This window comes from Odocoileus virginianus, chromosome 6 (assembly GCF_023699985.2).
Source record: "Odocoileus virginianus isolate 20LAN1187 ecotype Illinois chromosome 6, Ovbor_1.2, whole genome shotgun sequence".
Lineage (NCBI taxonomy): Eukaryota > Metazoa > Chordata > Mammalia > Artiodactyla > Cervidae > Odocoileus > Odocoileus virginianus.
In genome coordinates this window covers 1,465,472-1,486,567 of record NC_069679.1, presented here as the reverse complement: position 1 = coordinate 1,486,567, position 21,096 = coordinate 1,465,472, and the positions used below count along the sequence as shown (strand labels likewise).

Below are 21,096 nucleotides of genomic sequence, written 5' to 3'. Positions count from 1 at the left end.
TTTTATGTTCCAAAGCAAATGGGAAGAAGGGTTTTTATAGGGAACATGTAAGTTTTATCCAAAGACCTTTCATTAACTGTGAGTTTAACATAGAAAGAAGGTATCAAATTACAAGTAAAAAAGCAGAATGGAATCATTTGAGATTCACCACAAATACCTAAAGTGGTATACAGCCAAAAAGATGAAGACAAATAAAGAAGAAATGGATAAATGTGCTAGAGTGTAAGTTGCTTTAGGCCTCAGAGTTAGAGAAATGGGGACAATATTAACAAGAGAACCTATAGGCAGTTTAAAGAAATAACTTATTTTTCTTTTATTACAAAATATAGTTGACCACTGAGCAACACCAGAGTTAGGAGCGCTGAACCTCCACGCAGTCCAAAATCTCCATATAAATTGTTGTTTAGTTACTAAGTCGTGCCCAGCTCTTTGTGACCCCATGGACTGGAGCCCACCGGGCTCCTCTGCCCCCATGTAAACTGTTCCTCCATATGCTCATCCTTCTGAATCCTAGTTTCTGCATCCTCTGATTCAACCAACTGTGTATCATATTGTACTATAGTATTTATTATTGAAAAAAATTCACATACAAGTGGTATGCACAGTTCATACTGTAATACCTATTTATAAAGCACTGTAAGTCTTAATAAGCAAGGATAAGAAAACAAACCCTACTACCCAGGGCCTTTCGTGACACACACTTTCGTTAATTTTTAACTCATGCAAACATTTACAGAGACTTTGGTTTTTTAAACTATTTTCCTTTTCTGATTGTAAAAAACAAGATAATGCTATATATTTCAACCTCATTTTTTCCACTTAATAGTAGGGTGTGCAGTCTGTTACTAGTTGAACATATGATTTGTTTCCTTCTCTCAGTTCTATAGATAATACTGTGAAACATCCCTGTATATTTGTGAGTTGCCTGTTTATGCTTCATGCTTTCCTCCTCTTTGTTTTTTGGCAGAGCACTACTGTTTTTGATTTTAAGATCCAATATCCTTCCATGTTTTTTCAGAACTTTAATTTTTAAATGATTTTTTACACATAACCTTTCATATTGGAAATGTATTCTGTTATGTGTAGTGAGGTAATGTTTTCTTTCCCAAATGATTACATGCTTTTAAGGATTTCATTTCTTTTTCCATGTCTTTGAAATATTAGCTCCTTCATACATTAAGTTCTTGGCACTGCCTTTAGTATTTTTCACTCTGTTGCATTGCTTAGGTTAATCCTGTACTAGTAAATATGCTCTTATTTACTGTAACCTTATATGATTTTACTGCTTAACTCCATTAACATAGGAAGAGCAGACACTGACACAAATCAAGCCATGGTGCTAATGCTCTTGGTTGCAGATTTCTGGAAATCTAAATCAAGAAAGTTACATATTTAAAAAAAAACTCAGTCTGTTATTAAATTATACCAAGTTTTTAAAAAATCACACACAAAATAAGAACAACTAGTTTTCAATGTGTATTTGTGTAGAGCCCTGACTGCATTTCCTAACTATGCTCTCAGATTCTTTCAAGGGATGAAAGGCAGGAGTTAAAGAGGAAGGTGGTGTGGAATTGGTACAGGGAAGCCAATGAGATCAGCGACTGTACAAGGTGAAGACACTATACTCCCACTCACCTTTCCTCAACAGCACTCCTAGCTGCTAGGACTCAGAATTAACATCTCTGCAACTGGGTCTCTTCTGACTTACCATGGCGTTCTGCTTCTGGAGGTTGAAAAGCTCATTCTGATACATCACAGCAGCAAAGGGATAAACAACGGGCAGCTGGGCCTCTGGTTTCTGCAGCGCAAGCAGTGTGTTCTCAGGGTTGCCCTCCCGAATAACTGCATTGATGTGGTCCACCGCAGCCAGCCCTGAGGGTCGGAGTAACACTTTGTCAGAATCTGTGCCTGTCCCACTGCGGCCTGACCCCAGCAGCCCACACGTCCAAGGATTAGAGCCTAAGCAGCCACTTTCCATGAACTCTGAAAAGTTGCATTTGGGTGGTAAGCAAAGCGTTGGAAATGGTAGCTTGGAATTGGAAAACAGTCTAATTCTTGGAGCTAGTCCCTAAAAGAACCAAGCATTGGCAAAGCTGGAGTTATAAGGTCATTCCTGCCTAGCATGACTTCCCTGCAAAATTCTTCCTTTCAGGACCAGCACTGGAACCATTTCTCCCATGAAGTCCTCACAGGGCTTCAGTTCCTGAGAATTTCACACCTTGGGAACTGTTACAGTATTTAGGACTGGGCCACGTGTATCCCACCGGCACTGCTCTTTAACACTCTTTGTGTGTTAGCTCTGCCTCCCCAAGGAGATTAAAGACACGTGAAGACCAGAAGCAGGGCGTGCCCTAGGGCTCTGTCTTCCCTCTGAATGAGCACCGTGGGACCCCGAGGAGACACTCGGACACACCGCGGTTTGATGTAGAATGGTTATTAAGTCCCCAGTCTCCCTTATCTCTTGTGTTTTGTAAAAGGTGGTTTTTTAGGGGAACATAATTTCAGATATGTTTAAAAAAATATCACAATCAAAACTCACATGAGTATCTAATTCTACATTGAAATGGTGGTCCCCATGTGTTAGTATGGTTCCAAGAACTCCCCTGGATGCCTGAAACCATGGATAGAACCGAACTCTGCAGGTATTTTTTTTTTAACCTATATATACACATCTGTGATAAAGTTTAATTTATAAGATAGGCATAGTAAGAGATGAACAATAATAACTAATAACATTCTTAGGACTTCCTTATTTTATACTTGTGGTGTGTACCTCTTAAACATCTTAACTATTTCTCCCATCCCATCCATCTCCCTTCTGGCAAAAATTAGCTTGTTCTCTGTGCCTATGACTCTGTTTCAGTTTTATTTATTGTTATTTTACAATTTTTCTTGTTTCTTGAAATAGTTGTGTACTGCTATATGCTTCTCTCTTGGAGCTGCTTTTGCTATGACCCATAAGTTTTAGAAAGTTAGGTTTCCATTTTCATTCATCTCAAGCTATTTTTTTATTTCTTCATTGACCCACTGGCTTTTCACTTAAAGAAGGCACTTAATAGCTTCTCTTGGGCATCTCTGAATTGCCAGCATCGCTACTCTCGGGCTTTGGGGCCACTGTTAAGTAAAACAAGGATGGCATGGATACAAGCATTATGACACCGACAGCCTGGTGGCCGAGATGGCCACTAAGTGACTCAGGGTGGGACATCCTGGACAAGGCGGCGGTCCACGTGCCAAGGGGGGTGGCATGAGAGTTCACCATGCTACTTGGAACAGTGTGGAACTGAAAAGATAGGCGTTATTCCTGGAAATTTCCATTTAACATTTTCAGACTGCAATTGACAGCAGGGAACTGAAATTTCCATCAAGATAACTGTGGATAAGTGGGGAGTGGGGGTGGGGGAGGACTACTGTTATCATTTAACCACCTTCCCCCCCAAAATCCCTCATCACAGAGATGCCTTGGTTTACACTACCTGATCCAATCAGAAGCTCTGTGATGTCTCTATGAGTTATAACATTCAGATTATAAAGAACTGAATTTTAGTGACCACATGGAGGGTGCCTGGAACAGTAAATTCAGTACAGTTTCAAGAAAACAGAAATGGAATTGCTGACCAAATGGAAGAATGAGTGATGAACTCTGCTACCAGGCAACAGAAACTGGATGGAACCAGTAGGGTTTTGCCTTATAGAGAAGGTTTCAGGTTAGTAGAAATAACACAGACCCCTACATTTCTAGAGTTTTCAAGGATTAGTCTGTCTCCCTAACACATGATTAGACTATAGCTAAGATTATTCTAACCCTTTTTAACAGATAGGAATTTATCTTCTCTACCTATATTCTCAAGGAGCCAAGCTCAATAGCTTTTCTACTGAGATACCTCATTCAAGAACAGGAAATACTTACAACTAATGCAGTCTTTTGTGCCACACCCCAGAACACTCACACTTAGAATAAGTTAGAATAATACCCTAAGAACCCAAACACCTTTTTCTATTCTTAGAACTAGTATGATAAATGAAAGAATTCCAGAAAAGAAGGTCAGTGTTTGGCTATCGTGTTTGATGCTCTGTGAAGGTTATCCAAGGCCTTTTGGTTGTGTCTCTACTTATCCTGAATAGAACTGTACTTCACCTTTGGAAACTCTATTATATACGTTTGGAAAGCTGGATGGTAAAATATTACAAGAAAAAAATATATCATTTAAAACACTCTTAATGAACCATTTCTTCTAAAAAATACATACAAACTAAGCTTAACCACTCTTTTACACTCTGCATTTAACAAAGTCTCAAGCCCTAATCTTAACAAAATATATGTAATGAATGGAAAGCATGTACCAAACTCCAAGTTGAATGACCACAGTCCAAACAAACCTGAAGCCTCTGAAAACAGACCTGGTCCCACTACCATCAAAGCTGTCACTTTCTGCCATTACCATGGCTGCTACAAACATACACACCTTAACATTTTAATATAACAAGCTCAATGACTGGGAAAAAGCTTGTCAAGTAGTTACACTGACATATTTTAAAGCATACCATTGTCTCATTGTCATGTCACTAGCTAAAATATACTTTGGAGAATTTTTTCAAGACTAATACTGGATATTTCTAGTATTACTATAAATTTTCCAATGGGGAGAGATCAAAACCTTCAGAATAATCATGTTCCAAGCATTTAAAGCCATTAAACACTGCAATGTCTTTCATAATGTTAGCTGGTTATACATTAGTGCAAATCATCTCATGCTTTTTACTTAAAAGTGGAAAAAAAGTATAGTCGATTTGGCATCAAATTTGTGGTCAGGAAATTGTGTCATTCAATCAAGTAATGAAACATTTATATAAGGTGTTATATTTAACATGAAAAAGAAATCTATTCTAGTGGTTATAAACATTTCAAAAATAAAGGATGGCACAGAGCTATGGAACCATTTCCCCACTAAGCTTATGAACCTCAGATGTCTCGCTAGCAATATTAGTTTCTTCCTATAATCCATTTCTGTCAAGCATAATGAAATTCTCAGCTTTCAAACAGAGCAGAAAGAGAAACTTGAAATTGTACTTCATGTATCATCACCAGCATGTTCAAAATTTAATAAGAATAAAAATAGGAACACACATCTCAAAATGTCAAGGTGTTCCTTAAAAAAAGCAATCCTAGTGCTCTCAGCACTTGTAAGTGGAGGCAAATTCTCACACCCACTCAGTTGTTACCTCCTAGACATATCTATCAATTCTCTCTGGGCCTCCTTGTTTGAAGCCTTTAATATATGTCTCTACCAGCAACTTAGAGGAAAACTCTTGAGTAACACCTATAGATGCACATTTCCTTGAAAGCGCTAAGAGCCATAAAGAACACTCAGAGCTCATCTAGGAGGTTACCATGAGGGTTTAGGACTACTGGAATTAGTGGACACTCCAAGTTTAAACTTGGCAGAAGCTCACATGCCTTATTAAATGGACTAACTAGTCTTTGATGTATTCATTTTGGGGGTGTATGTGGGTTATTTAGGTTGACCTTGGGGACATAAATGCCAAAGAGAATTCCTTACTGCTTCAAGTAAAAATAAATTTTATTAGAGAAACAAAAAAGACTAATAAAGAGACTAGTGTATCTAAACTTGCACATGCTTATTTTAATTACCCCAGTTTTCTGTTCTTTATAGTCACATAACTGAACTAGGTACCAAGGAGAATTGTCCTGTGTGACTTCATGGAGTCTCAGGGCCATGGGATTCAAACCTGCCATGATGTGATTTATAGGTCTGCCACATCTTATTCACTTGCACCAAAGCTACACAAGCACTAAGAGAACAATTCTTACACACTGCAGACTAATAATTCAGAAGTAATAAAAAGCAGAGGTGTCAACAACAGCTTTACAATTCCAATAAAAATGTTATCATATAATCCTGGGCAAGGAATGACAATTGTTAACTCATAATCTTTACTAAAAGACCTTAAGGTTAGCCAATTAAGGGATAGGTTCAAAAAATGACATACACTGTACCTGTGATGAAACAGGAAGGTACAGTCAAACTAGCTTCAAGATGTTTTGAGATACTTTGCATGGACTGGGGACAAGATGGCCAGAAAAGCTCCATGGAAAACTAGCAGATGATGCACCAGATTTAAGAGCAACACTTTCAGTGCATCTGTCACCATATAAGGCACTTTTATGAGGATATATGTTAAGAGTTTTGCTGAGATTCAGATAAGAAAAATTTGCATCTTATAGAAGTATCCATTTCCTTCATATGATCCATTACTCACTGTTGACTTTATTGATATTGCCTTGGATTTCTGCTTGTGTCAGCAATTCTTCATATGCATCTCTTTCTTCTTCTGAGATACAGTTGTTCTGCAAAACAAAGGCTTCTTTGATTCTTGAGGTTAAATGTTTCCAAAACTTGATATTCAAAAGCAAAAACTTAAAGAGCGCTAAAAACCATTTGCTAATATTCATGTGAATTCAATACAAGCATTTAAGAGTGCCTGCTCTGCGCAGAGCACCAGGGTTAGCTGTGCCAGCAAAGGTTACAAAAATGAACAACAGACCCAGTGACTCCCTGTAAAGGCCTAATTGTCTAACATGGAAAACATTAGGTTGGACCACTTGATATTGCCATTTTTTTGTAGGTCAAAACCAGCTGAATATTGGCCATTTGATTCAGCCTAACAGAAAAATCAAGAACATAAATAACAAATATAGCCGAACAAAACATATTCTAGGGAAGTAGCTGGGTGGAAAGAAAATTCTAAAGAGAGACAACAACTAAGGAGGGCCTGGAGGAAGAGGGGGCTTCCCTGGTGGCTCAGATGGTAAAGAATCTGCGGGCAGCCAAGAGACCTGGGCCAGGAAGATCCCCTGGAGAAGTGAAGGGATGCTCGTTCTGGTATGATTGCCTGGAGAATTCCATGGACAGAGGAGCCTATGGGGTCAGATATAACTGAGTGACCTTCATCATCATCATGGAGGAAGAGACCAATGTTCAAGGCAGAGGAGAGAGAGAAGGATGCAGACAACAGGATTTGATCACAACAGTGAGAAACCTTGGTGCGTCAGGGCTACAGTCGGATGTGTGTCCTGGGTTAGCCAGAAAGATGGGGAGGCGAGTTGGGTATTCTGGGACCTTCTGAGGCCAGCAGAAGGACCTGTGCTTGACTCAGTAGGCGGCAGAGAATCGTGGGAGGTTTCTGGTGGGATGACATCAGATCAGTAGCTAAAGATCAATTTTGCAACCTGGAACTTGAGAGAGGAGTTGGCTTGGAAAATGATAGGAAGCTGGGGAACCCAAGGGGAAGAGCCCTGAGACAAGGTCAGGAGGGGCAGAGCCAAGACAGGAGTGGTGAAACGAGAAGGGGGGTGGATGGAGTTCAGCCCAGCAACGAAGGGCAGCGCAGGGTAGTGATGCACAGGACACAGAGGGCATAAAGGAGCTCTGAAACAGCGTGGGAGTCATTCCAAGGGAAGTCAGTACCAGGCACGTTTCTGAGAAGGGGAGGGCAGGGACGAGCATCTTCCAGATGGGATGGGGCAGAGGGATGAGGCTATCAAGCTGACAGCTTGCGTTCTTCAACAGGTAGATGAGCTCAGCGGAGGAAATACAGAGAAAGGAGTGATTCAACGTCAGACATTGAAGGCTCTCCACATTTAGGGAGAGGAACAAGCAGAGACATGAAGAGATGCAGAGGGGGTCCACAGCAGCAGAGAGGCCCAGAAAACGTGGGTGGGGGTGGCGAAGCAGGCATTGTAACATTGCGGGGGACATTGTGGGGCAAGTGTGCCCAATGCCATCCACCAAGAACAAGTGAAGATAAAGGGGCTACTTTGGGAATGGAGCTGACGCTGATATGGCAAGACTTTAAGGAGCGGAAAGCTGGTGTGGAAGTGGAATCTGAGTGCAAAGTTTCCCATAAGACAGGAGGCGGGAAATATAATGCGAGGGTCAGGAGCTGCTTTCCAAGGAGGGAAATCACTTCTTCAAATATGAGGGGAAACTATGGGGAAAATACAAGGAAAGTGAATTCAAAAGTGTCTCCTCTAACCTCACCACACCCAATGATTAGCCTCTAGAAATAAATCTAAAGGTGAGTCACCTAATACAAGGTCTGCTGGTGATATTCAATGAGGGAAGATCTTTAACTGCTCCTTCTACACCTTCTTGATAAGTTTTCAACATGATCTTTCATCCTTGCTACCTGTAATACTCATCAAAAAAGAAAACCTAATTTCCTTACAGAGGGCATGGTCTCATTTTACCTTTATACTTCACCCAAACCAATAGTCTCTGGCTAGAGAGATCACAGCCAGTGGACTTAAAAATATCCCTCATAACATTAAAGCTTTTTCAAACTAGCAATGCATAACCATACTTATTACTATATTGACCACTCAGAATCTAACTGAATACCTTCAGCCTTGCATTTTCCTCTTTTCTTTTCTTGGCTTCCCAGAGTTCCTTCTGATATTCCTCTGCGAGATCATCATCCACTAAAGTCAAAACTGCATTTGGGTTTCTTAGAGTTATAATGGTCTGCTCAGCGATTCCTTTTTCAATAGCTTCATTAATGGCTATAACCGCAGCATGCACTACAAAGTAAAAAGACAAATAGAACTTTATCAGCAAAAGACAACATGGACAGGTGTACTGACTGTGCATAACTTAAGCAGTTTTACTTTCTTCCGTGGGGTCCAATCAAGAATTCAAACAACAGAACCTCAGGCACATCACAGCACATCCCTGTGACAACCTCCCCACCTGCCCATTTATCTCAGGTCCTGTCTCAGCATCTGTTATAGAATTCCGATTCATCTATTCATTGCATTGAGTGTGAATCAAACACTATGGCAACCAGTGGGGGTTTGCAGGGTGACACTTTGAAAGTATCATGTTGGCTTCAAGAAACGATTGCAGTTTAACTTGCGACATGGAAAGATTCCCAGCAGTGAGTACCCTGCCACTGAAATCTAAGGACAAAGAAAGCAGAGAGACGTTTGGGAGAATAAAGATACTTCTGGAACTTCTTAAATTGCATTGTACAAGTAGATGTCTAGAGTCCAAGGTCAATTTTTTGGTTATATTCTGATGTGCTCAAATCAATTACCTATAATACATATTATAAACAAAATTAGGGTGCTTATAATATCTTCTAAATATTCTATTTCTTATAACCAAAATCAAGAATAGATAAGTCTCATGTCATTGACAAGTTTGAATCTTAAGCAGACTCACGTGCAGCTTCATCCACAGACAGTTCATTAGCCAGAATACCACCTATTTTGCTAAAAGATGGCATTTGTATTCCATATTTCTCAAGCTCCTTTCTCATATTACTGATTTCCTCCTCTGAAAAAGAACAACCAAAAAAAAAAAATCAATGAAAGCCACAGAGATGGAGGCAGGAATGAGTGTATTTGTGTTAAGAAATGTGTTCATCAAGAACATGGGGTCAGCTCTAAAGAAGAACCTTAGAAAGAAGCCTCAGCTTCTCATTTCACAAAGGTGAGCAAATAGAAACTTGGCAGAGTCTAAAGATAATTAAGTTTTCTCCCCTGATCAATATAAAGGGAAAAAGGAATCAATATCAAAATGAAGAAAAAATTGCTACATTTTCTTAATAACCACACTGTAAAAGATTATCAAGGTAAAGAACAGTACCTGTGAAGTCTACTTTGCCCAACAAATCCTGGATCTGGGGTGCAATTCCTAGTTTGAACAGATATAAACTGAAAGAGAAACCATAAAACTATCAGAAACTTCATCACCATAAATCTTAGAGCTAGAAATTACATAAGTCTTCAGGGTCTTTTTTATTTGAGAAACTCCTCAGAGATCCTCTTATCTAATCCAGGTACCTTACAGATGAGGCAACCATGTCCCAAGGTGAGGCAGGCCCTACTGGGACCAGGACGGACCAGGACTAGAGGCCCAGTCACTGTCCGAAATCAGGTCTGAACTACACAGCACATCCATAGGCGAACTAACCTAATCATCCAATCACAGGGAGGCTAAGGGACACAACACAAAACAGCAAGTAATAAACAGAATAAACACTTCTTTGGATATTACATGATTTTATTTTGCTTAAAGTATAGCTCAAATTATATGTTCCTTTCCATACCTATATATGCCTCCAAGTACCATATACCCCCTTGAAGAACTATGTTTTATACATCCTGAACCAATAAATAGAGCAGTAAGACTACTGGTGGATGGAAAGATGTTAAAGACAAACCACGATGTGGATATATTACTATGACATGGATATATTTTAAAAAGTGGAAAATGCAGAGAAAAGTGTACATATTTTTTAAAAGTTTAATAGGAAGCAATGATGGTCACAACTAACCTTGTAATCTGACAAAAGAAGCTAGAGTCTGACATCTAAATTCTACCAAAGAGGATGGAAATATTTAGTTATGTGACTTCTCACCTCAAAAACATTGAGCCATAGTTTCTGAACTACATGTATTTTAACCTTCCCAGTCCCCAAGATCAACTCTACAACCCAACTAAAAATTCTTTATTCACTTAATATCAGTTCTGATAGACTTATAACATAGAAGATTTTAATTAGACATTAGAATTACAAATACCATATATGGGAAAATGAACTGAGAATGATTTTGACAGTTTGAAGGATTTCAAGACTCATTTCAAATGTTGATATGAGATATATCTGAGTAGTTTATAAACACAAAATTTCATTAAAAGAGTTCAAGATCAAGCCTTCTTAATGGAATGAAAACTCTTAAAATGCATGATTAATCAGTGTAAGCAGTATGCTTTGATATTAAATTTTTCGATCTTTGTAAGAAATAATCACTTAGAAAAGCAATATGTGATCAAAGTTAAAAATTACTGATCCGTGGTTTCAAAAGAATACACAGAAAATCACCATTCAGAGTTAAACAGTAAATACTCTGATATAAATCATTTTAATATTGTTTCTGGAAATATCTATTCCATAAATTCACATGAAAAAAGTGAGTGTTAATCACTTAGTCGTGTCCGACTCTCTGTGACCCCATGGACTGTAGCCCACCAGGTTCCTCTGTCCATGGAATTCTCCAGGCAAGGATACTGGAGTGGGGAGCCACTCCCTTCTCCAGAGGATCTTTCCCACCCAGGAATCAAGCCTGGGTCTCCCACATTGCCGGCAGATTCTTTACCTTCAGAGCCAGCACACAGTATTCTATAATATGAATGTACTATAATTTGCTTAACCAATTGCTGAGCATTTAGACGATCATTAATTATCCACTACGATAAATAATGTTGCAGTGAATCTACATATATAGGCACATCAGTCCATGGGGGTCACAAAGGGTCGGACACTACTGAGCAACTGAACTGAACTGTGCATGTATCTTACTCATCACAAAAATTCCTACAAAGAAAATCATCAAGTTGAAAGGATATATACATAAAACTTTTAATATATATTATCAAAGTGTGTTCTTGAAAAGAGATTATACTCATTTATTCTCTGTGAGGAAAGAGCTAATGAAACTCCTCTCCCTTCTGCAATAGAAAAGTGTCCTCCTTCAGTTCACTTTCAAGCTCCGTTCCCCCAGGCACCCAAAAATGTATACTGACAACCGTGTTACTAAGCATCATTGCTTAGGGGAAAAATAACCCTTGATTGGCAAACTGCATCTTGACCAGAAGGAATCATAAATACCTAGGAGGCTCCACACAGTTTAGGTGTTCCTGAGTTCAGTGACTCTTGTACTTGGCACACTTCTTGCAGGAAACTGGGAAGCCATGCTATGGGGCTGCTATCACAGATACTGGCTCCTGGGGACTGAGGTGCTCAGCCAGGGAGCCTGCAGTAACTACCGCTGTTAGTTTCATTCATAACCTCACACCCAAGTTATCACCTAGGGCACCAAAGAGAACAGGTTCTAAATGGCTGTGTGGACAACTACGTGGAGTGTTGAGAAGCCTCCCAGTGCAGAGCAAACGCTTGATGCCGTCCTGCTGGCAGGCTGTATTTCCTTCTGAGCATCTGCCAGTCAACATGGTTATGGCACACGGTCCTGAGTCTGAATGTTTAACTGAACTAAGACCCAGGTGTTGGGCATGGCCCCACTCTACTAGCAATCCATGAAAATGCCATTTTCTTTGTCCCCTTAAGAGCAGAGGACTCTATCCATGACAACCTCACCAGTCTGATAGCCAAAAAATGTCATTAAAGTTTACATTTCCTTTTGTTCATTGTGAGGGTAAGCATTTTTCATACACATATTGGTCATTTCAATTTCTTCCAGGAAATGCATATTAATGAACTTCTGAATTTTAAAGGTTGTTTTCTGGGGGGATTTATCTTTCCCGTTTTTTTTTTCCCCCCTTCTTTTCCCTCAAAACAACAACCAAAGGACAGATGACACTTTAAACATATGGCATTTTACTACTAAATTCCAATATATTTGTATCTTATTCACAAGGGAAAAACATATTAGACTCTGAACATCGTTCAAAGTAAAATAGACATTATGTGTTCATAATTCAAAGCTAGAAAGAGAGGATACATTCCTTAAATTCTAGGTCTTTAGAGATTACCAGGGATATAACAAGTCATTATAATTAAAACTAGGATGCTGACATTTCCAAAACCATAATATTTTATGAACCAATTCTCAATTTATTACATAATAAAAAATATTCCAGGTAAAAGGGACCTCATGTCACTTGGACCAAATAAAATGTCAACCTAGTGACACACTTCTGACTAGTAATAGAAACAACAAAATTCAACAGAATTAAACAGACAGGGGTGTAGTTACAAAAGAATTCTAGGAAAGTAAAATCAAGCAATATTTGAAACAATAAAAATAGATCCATAAATGATCAAAAAAATACCACTGTATGCATTCTTTCATGGTTCCTGATTTGTAGTTTTATCCCCTTTCACAACTAAATAAAAAAATACAAAAAAAAAAAAAAATACACCTGAACAAGTTGACCAAAAAGAAAGTATAAAAGTAATTCAATGGGAAAAACTTTGAAAATGTGACAGTAAAATTTAACTAGAAGTTTCCCATAAAACCTCTTCTAATAAATTTTATGCATAAAATAATTTCATATGTAATGTGTATATTTATGTATATTACATTAATATTCTGTTAGTTTTAACATACTTGAAATTTATATTCTTGCATCAAAGGCTAAGCTAATGAATATCAGTTATCCTTCATATACTTCCACTTCTATCTCCCCTCCTATGTAATGTTGAGATAATCTGGAATTTTAGATGCATTTTTAAATTTTCAGATTATGCAATAAGAGTTTAGGTAAATAAATTTTATTAGTTTATTTTCTAATTTAATCTGTATCCAGTTTTCTTCTTTCTTAGTTTTATCTTTGGTTTTGCTATTTATAAGCCTATTTACTAAGCAGACAAAATGAATGACTCACTAAGTGCACGTATTTTACTATTTTCATTTGTTCCCTGGGTGTTGGTTCTGTTTGTTGAATGTAATTCCTCTTTCAGAGCTTTAGTTTCCTTCAAATGTCTGGCATTTCCTGATTTGGGGCTCATCTTGAGGTCTGAGACCTGCAACTGTTTGTCACTGTTGGCTGCAGGTCCCCATGCCCGAGGCTTCCCTGGTAGCTCTGTTCGTAAAGAAACTGCCTGCAATGCAGGAGACCTGGGTTCGATTCCTGGGTCTGGAAGATCCCCTGGAGAAAGAAATGGCTACCCACTCCAGTATTCTTGCCTGGAGAATCCCATGGTCAGAGGAGCCTGGCGGGCTACAGTCCATGGGGCCACAAGAGTCGGAAAGGACTTAGCGACTAAACCACAAGCATCCCGTGACAGAGGCCAGCCTTAGGGAGACGGGAGAGGAACAAGGAGGCTGGCGCGCAGAGGATGCTCACTGTCTTATCTTCTTAGATGGGGGTTCCCTGTGTCTTCTTGGGCACTGGCGTGCTACCCTGCCATCAGCATCTCCACGTGTTGCCTTGGGGAAGGACTAGCAGGTTCAGCAGGTCTAACTAATCCAAATTATGCTGGCTGAGGGCTCTCCTCTTCCCATCTCTGCTCAGACCCAAACCCCACAGCCGCTCCAACCTTTGCTGCACAACTCCATGGTTTCTGGGCTGTGGCCCTCTGGTTTTTCAGCCAATCCAGTCCTAGCTGTCTGCCTTCTGTCATGAGCTACTTAATTTTCTGGTCAATGGACAGCACTCTTTCTTACTACAGATGATTAAAACAAACAGCAGGTTCCCCTGGTGGCAAAGAATCAGCCTGCCAATGCAGGAGACACAGGTTCGATTCCTGAGCCGTGAAGATCCCACACGCTGTGAGGAACTAAGGCCATGCGCCCCAAGTACTGGGCCTGTGCTCTATAGCACAGGAGGCAAACTACCGGGCCGATGCTGCAACTCCTGGCGCCCTGCAGCTCTAGGGTCGGTGCTCTGCCCCCGGAGAAGCCACCGCCGTGAGAAGCCTGTGAGCCGCAGCTAGAGCAGCTCACCACAGCAGAGAAAATCTATGCAGCAACAAAGACCCAGCACAGTCAGAAATAAACAAATCACATTATATATCAGAGGAACTCCTACTACTTCAGTTATTTCACATCAGTTTTGTAAGGAGACTAAGACAACCGTGACCGACGAGCTTGACATAACTGTTTTCACTGTATCTCCTTTGTGTATCTGTCTGGTCATTCGCTTAATTACTCTCAACTGTCTGTCCCTATAAGGTACCCAGGCTTCCACAAAACACAGGTTTGCTGGTAATATGAGCTAAATTAATTATACTAAACAAAAGTGTTCATGTTTCCCTACGGTATTAAAGAAACTGGAAGACTTTCTGATTATACTTCTTACTTCTCCATTTCTGCTGTATAACATAAATCTCACAACAAGCAAACATCCCAGTTTAACTAAAAGTTACCACAAGATGGTGCTGAGAAGTCAGGTACCTTTTAGATAGAAAAATCTTTGAGTCAGATTTACCTCAAATCAGATTTTCGTGTGCTAGTCAGGATCAGGTAGAAATCCCATTTGCATTTACATACTTTCACCAAAAGTCTATATATTTTAATGTTAAGGTGTATTTTTATTTGGTTTCAATTTTCAGCATTTATTTTCTCTTTGAGGCTGAAGTTTAAACTTCATCTTTTTGAAAAGATCTTTTCACAGTGTGGGAGTTTATATACTAAATCTCTGTGTAGGAGGTATGTCCAAGCAGATTAGTCAAAGGGGCAAATGTTTACTAGGAAAAGTACTTTTTCTGGATTCCCATGCTGAAAAGAATCAGCAACAGTAGCCCACTCCTTTCCAAGCACTTCGATTCAAATGAGGGCATTACCTGAAGTATATAGGAAATCCAGTCTTAGTGTTTAAAAGACAAAAGTCTGTCCAATCACCAATTTCTTGGAGCTCTTCAAGGCTGAATTTATTAAGCAACTTCAGTGCCTAACAACCAATACAAATAGCTAGGAGCATTCCAAAGGAAGCTGAGGAACTAATGTCACTTTCCACATATAAGAAAGCACTTAGCATGAAACAGCCAGCATTTCATCACATGGAAAGGTATGGTACATTTGCGTTGCTAAGAAAAGGCCAGTAATACAGGAGTTGTCCTGCAGTAGCAAAAGGCTCATTGGCCCATGTGCTCCTATTTTGTACTAATAATATCAGTTCAAGTAAAGGAAGCAATAAAGAAAGCAAAAGAGAAAAAAAAAAACTATCAGTTTTTTTCTACTACTTTGAATATATGTGTTAAGAGGTGCTACAGTAATAAAATGCAAACTTAAAAGGCAAAGGCTGAATTTATTTCAACTTTTCTGGATCACATCATGCACAGTTCATTTTATGTTGTAATATGGGAGGTGAATGTCTGTAAATCAAAGCCTCATGGCTGATTAGGAAGAAGAGGGAACTGGAGTCAGAAGCCCTGGATCCTGGCCCCAGCCTGGCCACATTTCAGTATGTGACTCTGACTCACATAAACCAATCTTTCAGTTTCCTCATCGGTGAAATAAAGAAACTGGACTCAACATCTCAAGGTCCTTCCAGTTCTGAAGTTTGGGGAAGCGTCCTTTTAAAAATATCCTAAATGTAACAGCTTAGAGACCTGTGCTAAAGTTCAAGTCTAATGCGACTGTTATTTCCATTTTCCTAGTAGGATGGAAATATTGGGCTCCCTTCTGAGGAAAATTGACTGGCTGCCTACGTAACTGCAGGTTCTGGTGCCATCCAGCTTGGTTCTGAACCCCAGCTCTGCTCTTTACTAGCTGTATGATCTTGGCCAGCCATAGTTTAAAATAATAACTAATAACTGTACAGAAAATGCATGTCATGAGGATTAACTGAGATTATACCTGTAACAGTATACTTGGAACAGTACCCGGCATGTAATGAAGGGCTCAGTAGGCATCAGTCTGCTTTTATTTTTACTATTGTGTGTGTGTATGTATGCATGCTGTGCGCTCAGGTGTCTCCAGCTCCTTGCGACCCTATTGATGTAGCCCACCAGGCTCCTCTGTCCATGCGATGTTCCAGGCAAGAAGAGTAGAATGGGTATACTCCTCCATGGGATCTTCCCAACCCAGGGACTGAACCCCCATCTCCTGCATTGCAGGAAGATTCTGGACTGCTTGAGCTGCTTTGCTAACCAGGTTGCCTCTGAACCAGTTCCTCAGGTTCACCTACTAGAGGAGCCCTTCTTCACGAACTGCTCAGAATAATTGGAACAGCTGGTCAACCAGAAGTGTGGCTGCCGCCACCGTTTTCATAAAGCCAAGCCCTGAACGTGTGCTATTTGGCATCTTCACTGCGTTTGAAGACGTGATTGCTGGACAGCAACCCAGACTCTGCAGTGGGAACAGTCATCCTCACACAGAGGAGAGGCAGACATGCATTTACCTTACGGTCAGTGTAAGAATCTTCACCAGCAAATAACCTTTATCTAGTAAGAAAAGCTGAATCCAGAAGCCTCATGTGTTAAGCCAGGGAAATTGTTACAAACACAGGACAACTTTAAAGGGGATTCCTGGGTGGTGCAGTGGTGAAGAACCCACCTGCAGGAGATGAAGGAGACCCAGGTTTGATCCCTGGGTTGGGAGGATCCCCTGCAGGAGGGCAGGGCATCCCACTCCAGTACTCTTGCCTGGAGAATCCCATGGACAGAGGAGCCTGGTGGGCTACAGTCCGTGGGGCTGAAAAGAGCTGGACACGACTGAGCACGTGCACACAATCAGAGAAAGACTGGAACATCTGCTTGTGGCCACAAAGCAAGGATATTTCAGAGAAATGTCAGGGACAGTGTTGCAGGGACAAAGGAGCTGGCCAGGAAGAGCTCCCAGGACCAAACTGAAGCAATCTGGTCCATCAAAAAAGAAGACACTAATCTTGGTCAGTGGATGCTTGTTAAAGGATGCTTGTTCCTTGGAAGAAAAGCTATGATGAACTAGCTATGATGAACCTAGACAGCATATTAAAAAGCAAAGACACCACTTTGCCAACAAAGGTCCATATAGTCAAAGCTATGGTTTTTCCAGTAGTCATGTAGCAATGTAAGAGTTGGACCATCAAGAAGGCTGAGCATTGAAGAACTGATGCTTTAGAACTGTGGTGCTGGAGAAGACTCTGGAGTTGGAGCAAACTTCGGGAGATAGTGAAGGACATGGATGTCCTGCAGGCGTGCTGCAGTCGGTGGGGTCGCAAAGAGTCAGACATGACTGAGCAACTGAACAGCAACAACAAATCTTGTTTAGATCAGAGAAAGGCCTGGAGTTCAAAACGATGCTCAAAGGACTGTAGTCTTCGAGGCTCCTCAGTCCATGGGATTTCCCAGGCAAGAATACTGGAGTTGATAGCCATTTCCTTCTCCAGGGGATCTTCCTGCCCCAGGGATCGAACCCAGGCCTCCTGCATTGCAGGCAGATTCTCTACTGCCTGAGCCAACAGGGAAGTCCGGTATAAAGTGGACCGAAAGGAATTTGTAATGCAGAGATAAGACTCACAGAATATTTATATGGATTTTAACAAGCTAGGAAGTGTTGTTAAAATACAGATGCTTTGTTTTTTCTTATGTCTGTCTATAGTGTACAAATATGTGCTTGTTTTTGTACTCTTTATACAACAGGAAAAAATAAAGACCAGGAACTCTGAGTAAGACAAATAGTTGAGAAAACCAAGGGAATATCCCAAGATAAGAATAGACTGAGGGGCACAGAAGGTGACAGAAACAGCCCGGCGAAAAGAGGGTACGGTACTGACGGCTGCATCGATAGCCAAGCAGAGACGGGTCCAGAAGCAGGATCCGAGATGCTATCAGCCAAGTGGTCCCCAAGAGCATCAGGCAGAGTCCACCCCTCATCTCCTGGGGGAGAAACCTTGAGAATGCCCAACTAACTTCGCGAAAATATTCGAAGGGCATACATTAACCTTTAACAGTGTTAACAGACCAGGCCAATACATCATGAAGACAGGACAATGGGTTATGGAGCACTGGCCAAGCGAGGCATGAAAGTAAACCACTTCTGAGTGACAGAGGGTGGGGACTGGATGGGAAATAAAAACCGACCTGAAAGCCAAATACTACAAGGGCTGGTTGATTTTGCAAACCAAGTTCAGCCTGATTCCTGGCGGCCAAGGTTGGACTCACCTTAGGAGAAGAACCCAAACTGATACCATGTTCTGACCAGCAATGATTGGTCAGAAACCAGATCTGTAACGCAGTCCACTGAAGAGGTACTCTGTTTCTAGTGACCATGTGAACTCTGGGTAGGTATCAAAGTTTTACAGCCTTAGAATGCATCAAAATCAGTGGCTAAATAACAAAACTACAAGTGAAACTTGCAGTGTGGATTTTTTAGAGTAAGTGTAGTAAGTTTGTAATAATGTACCTGAGCATTTACTTGTGTTTTAAGGTATTTTAAAATGCAGTCTACTTGAAAAAGGTATTCAAAAAAGCAGTCTACTAAATTTATTTATTTAAAGGAATTCAACTGCATAACTAATGTTTAAACATCTAACAGTTGCTTAATACACTGAACAGTAAACAACAGGCAAAAAACGTTCTTCTCCACGGTTAGAAGGCCTTTAGGCGGGAAAAAAAAAACCTATCAGTCTCTTGTTAGCAAGGGTCTCACTCCGTGAGGTGGCTCCTTTTATCGCGCAGGCTTTAAATATTCCAAATAAAGCCACAAAGAAAACACGCAATAGTTACAAACAGTCACTGTCATCTGGTACTGAAATGTCAGCGCCTGGAGCAGAGAAAAGTTTGTGGCAGGGCCTAGCAAGGAAAACGGGCGACTTGTGCTCAGAAGACCCAAACTTGTCAGTGGCTTTCAGGCATGAGTTGCCCTGCTCGGCTTTAATCCCCTCTCCCCTTTCTTTGAGACTCCTTAATCTTGAGGGGGAACAGGTATAGGAAAAGAAAGAAAAGAAAGTTTTATACAGAGAGGTGAACCAACAGCCTGCCAGAGGAACTTGGTTTAGGGGGACTCAGTTTCAAATTTGCCAATGTTTTCCACAGTGAACACGTTTTTATTTCAAATAAGGAAAAGATAATAGACATTTCTTTGAAAAGAACATGAGGCCACCCATTACTTCGGTGGGTCTGCGTGACGCAGAGGTTCTGGACCCCCTGTGGGGCTGCCTGGCTAACACCGCCTGGAGTCTGGCCTTGAGAACACCCCGTTGAACTGACACAGACAGTGAGGTCTGGGGGCCGGGGTCAGAAATTCCGTGAAGCGGCGAGGCAGGCAGGAAAAGGCACAAGTAGACACAAGCAGGAAGCCAGGGCAAGAACCCAGGGTGTTTTAATGAGGCTGTTAAACCCAAATCAAGAAGACAGAGGAGAGAAAACAAGTTGGCAGGGCCAGGGATGCACTCTGCAGATCAGTCAGGCCTCCAGGCTGCGCGCCTGGGGCATCTTTCTGCCTGGCTCCTGATCTATGATAGAACTTCCAACCTGCCTAATTCCCTGGCGGGAAATGACAATTTTTACACCAGCGATGCTGCTCTATCTGCAGCTAGGATATAACTGCTGAGGACATCTCGGTTCATTTTCAGCATCACTTCTAATCACGCAGTGAGGGCAAACCCACTGTCCTTATGAAAGTGCGCTGCTACCCAGCTTCCAAAAGAGTCTGGCCCAACAGAACAGAATATCAGCCTCATTTGAGGAACTGACCGCATTCTAAACCATGGCAGGAAAGGGTTTTGATAGAAAACAACTAGATACACCTGAGACTTCTCCATGCCCTATTAAGGAGCACCTTGGTGGCTCAGAGGGTAAAGAATGTGCCTGCAATGCAGGAGACCTGGGTTTGATCCCTGGATCGGGAAGATCCCCTGGAGAAGGAAATGGCAACCTACTCCAATAGTCTTGCCTGGAGAATTCTATGTACAGAGGAGCCTGGCGGGCTACAGTCTATGAGGTTGCGGAGTTGGACACGACTGAGGGACCTACACTTTAACTTTCATACAGCGTTTATAGCAGAGAAAAGTGAAGGAGAGTGTCCCAGGGAATGCTGTTTATTAACTGAATATTGCTTTTCAAGATCCTGCTTTTAAAATTCCTACTTAAGGTCAGATCTGGTGAAGAACATTCGGCAGGAATCCGCTCCATTGATGGAGACTTCCATGATGAGTAACTGAATACCTGAGAAAGACAGTCTAAATACTTGAGAAAAAATTTGCATGCAATTAGCCACGTGAGCAAGAAGTTGCCTTTTGTTTACCAAGTTGCTCAAGCCTTTGTTCAAACTATGGCAGGCACTCGTTTGTAAGCCTCCGTGCAGTTCTCTGTAACTTCGTACAACAGTGACATCACCAGAAAAGAAGCTAGCGCACCATTTCTTTATAAGCTGCTTACATTAACACCTCAGGTGTGCATTTCAGGAAATCAGTGTTACCTTATAGACAGCAGGCTACAGATTGGGAGGTTAGCACCCTGATGCATGGGCTTCCGTGGTGGCTCAGACAGTAAAGAATCTGCCTGCAATGCAGGAGATGTGGGTTTGATCCCTGGGTCAGGAAGATCCCCTGGAGAAGGGAATGGCAACCCGCTCCAAGATTCTTGCCTGGAGAATCTACGGACAGAGGAGCCTGGTAGGCT

The 21,096-nt window shown here is 41.0% G+C and overlaps 1 protein-coding gene across 2 annotated transcripts in view; it reads right to left on the bottom strand.

Moving 5' to 3' along the window:
- The window catches only part of IQGAP2 (IQ motif containing GTPase activating protein 2), a 296,977-nt gene that overhangs the window by 107,450 nt on the left and 168,431 nt on the right, over positions 1–21,096 (bottom strand). For both annotated transcript variants that reach the window (XM_070468567.1, XM_070468568.1), the window contains exons 6-10: positions 9,672–9,739; positions 9,246–9,359; positions 8,424–8,602; positions 6,283–6,370; positions 1,709–1,872 (exon numbers count right to left, since the gene is read on the bottom strand). In XM_070468567.1, coding sequence (XP_070324668.1) covers positions 1,709–1,872; positions 6,283–6,370; positions 8,424–8,602; positions 9,246–9,359; positions 9,672–9,739 — 613 coding nt within the window. The remainder of the gene's footprint in view (positions 1–1,708; positions 1,873–6,282; positions 6,371–8,423; positions 8,603–9,245; positions 9,360–9,671; positions 9,740–21,096) is intronic.